This window comes from Xenopus tropicalis, chromosome 4 (assembly GCF_000004195.4).
Source record: "Xenopus tropicalis strain Nigerian chromosome 4, UCB_Xtro_10.0, whole genome shotgun sequence".
NCBI classification, from domain to species: Eukaryota; Metazoa; Chordata; class Amphibia; order Anura; family Pipidae; genus Xenopus; species Xenopus tropicalis.
Genome location: NC_030680.2, coordinates 31,869,193 through 31,871,755, shown reverse-complemented (window position 1 = coordinate 31,871,755; position 2,563 = coordinate 31,869,193). Strand labels below are relative to the sequence as shown.

General features: G+C 41.7%; 1 protein-coding gene across 3 annotated transcripts in view; it reads right to left on the bottom strand.

Annotated features, from left to right (window-relative positions):
* Positions 1-340: 340 nt before the first annotated feature.
* The window catches only part of deaf1 (DEAF1 transcription factor), a 40,721-nt gene continuing 38,498 nt past the window's right edge, over positions 341-2,563 (bottom strand). For all 3 annotated transcript variants that reach the window (XM_031900616.1, XM_002937506.4, XM_004913666.3), the window contains one exon: positions 341-1,900. In XM_031900616.1, coding sequence (XP_031756476.1) covers positions 1,808-1,900 — 93 coding nt within the window. In that variant the 3' untranslated portion in view covers positions 341-1,807. The remainder of the gene's footprint in view (positions 1,901-2,563) is intronic.

Here is a 2,563-nt window from a genome sequence, read left to right as displayed (position 1 = left end):
CATGTGTCTAATTGTCTCGTGTATGAGAAGTAGATTAGGAATATTCAGATTTTATGGGACTGGACTCACAGGGAAGTCAATCAACAGCTTAAAGGATGCAAAGTTGCTAGGAATAGGACATTAAAACTAATTTAATAGCAAACCACCTCTTTAAAGCATGGTTTAGCAATCTATGGTTAGAGTAAATGTTAGAAGGAAGGCAGTGACAGTGTCACAACAGAGAGGCAACCAGCAGTGTCTATGACTGCCTCCCAAATTCAATTCATGCCTGTGCAGCCCAGTCCATAGGTCATGGATTACAGTCATGGCAGTCTTTGGCAAGAAAATAAACAACAAACACTTAAATAAACAAGGTTTTATTTATACAGCTCCTACCTTCATACACAGTTATTTATCAATGAAAATAAAGAGTACAAAGTATCCTGTTTGCTCTAAAGCAGACATACAAGAATTCCACTCTCATATTGTTAGTCTTTGGGAACCAATTTTCCTTTTCTGAATACAACAAAAAACCTAAATTTCATCAAACAGATAAACATAACCAAAACCAGTAGCTATATCCATTTTCATGGATATTTTGCCGTTGCATTCATATCCATGGATAGATGAATATTACTGTTGATTTGTAATAGCTATATACCGTATATCACTGGAAATACCGCACACAACTTATTTTCCTTTAGAAATACACTTCCTTTCATAAATACACTTTATGGGCAAAAATGTGTGGACAGTGGTATAACTACCCCACCCAAGGCCCCCCTGCCAGAAAAAAATCTGTGTAGGGGCCCAGTGTAAAGCAACAGCAACCCACCCCCCACCCCACTAGGTATGAGTGGCTGCTAGTGGGAGAAGCAAGCAGGATTGGTCTGGGACCTCCTGCCCCCCCCCCCCCCACTCATGACTGAAGGGTCTGCTTCCTCACCTTCTAATAAAGCCACACCCATTGTTGCTGATACTGGTGTGAATGAGGTCCATTCAGAAGTTGCTGAGATGGGAGTAGAAGAACTTTATTGGTTGGCACAAAGTCCTAACCTCAATCCAACTGAATCCCTGTGGGATGAACTGGAACACTAACTGCGAGCTAGGCCTCAACATCCGTGCCCAACATCTAGTTGAAAGTCTCCCTAAAAGAGCCAAGGGTAAAGGCTTAGCAGCAAAGAGAGGACCCAAGTTCATATTAATATAACTTTGGTTTTGATTTTAATGAGATGTTAGACAGCCAGATATTCACATACTTTTGGCCATAAAGTACAGAAGATGCAGCTATCACTTTGGTCTACAGAGAAAATTTTCAGGCTTATCACTTCTAAGGTACATTATACAGTAGCCTCTATCTGTGTTAAGGAGTTCTGAAGGTACACAATGACTTATTTGTTCATACTTTCTCTTAAAGAACAATGCATACTGTATAATCCCTTTATTGCTGTAGGATACAGTTTACTTTCGGACTTTCAATTTGGCTGCCTGAGAGTAATGTTTATTGGCCACAGCCTCAATAAGAGTGTGGTTATATGACTACTGTTTCCATATTCTTTTTGGCTTCACTTTATATATAGATATATCCACCAATACCTAACACAATGGCTGCGACTTTTTGGGCATTGATTACACTAATGTAGTATAAATGTGATTTTCAGCCCTTCTTTGGAGGAATTACAGGACTTTGGTTAGGATTCCCTGCAGTTCTGCCGATAGCCGGTGGCTTATCTCTGTGTTTGTGGCACTGAAAGCGTTTGCTTCTCCTCATTTATTTTTCTTGGTCAGGAGAGGACATAACTGAAAGTCATATGAGATGGGAAATCTATCAGACTGGATCTTTCTCTGTGACATGTACCTCCTCTGCATGGACTGAGAGAGTGGATGCCTGGCCACACAGATGTTGGTGATCCTTCCAGTCCTGTAAAGAAACATACGTTATTTTTTCTTTACTTTTAGTGTCCAAAAGACATTAGTAATTTGTACTCCTTTAAAGCACTGGCACAAAGGGTGATTGTGGCATTTGGTGCCTGCTTAATACCCAGCACAGTGGGCAGAAGGCAAAAGTTCACAACTGCCCCACTATTGACCTAAATGTTACCCACCCGGGCCTTGCCGGTGCACTGTTGTGTTTCTGAGCAACCAGCTGGAGCAGCAATTACAACTGAAACAAAAGGACGGATTATCTGAAGCATTTTGCCACCTGCCCTCTGTGCTGGAAACCAGGTGAGCAGCAAAATACTCTGAATCGCCCTGTGTGCCAGGGCCCTGATAGGGCGAAGTAGAAATGGGGAGAGAAGAGTGATGTTTTATGGCAGAGCTCTCTTAATGTTTTAATCTAAAGGTAACTTTAAGAGCTGCCTTTCTGTTTTTTAAAACAAAAATTTACCTCTGCTAGTGCAATAGCAATGTGCGCCCCCCTGGTAAGCATAGAGCGGGTGAGGGGGAGGGCGCAGAAACGCCGCTGAGCTCTGGAGAACAGACATGACATGAGTCTAGTTACAGATTGCAGGCATACAGGCAATTCTAAGGAACTATTCAGTCAGTCGACACTTTTTATTTGATCATGGTCCTTGACTTAATT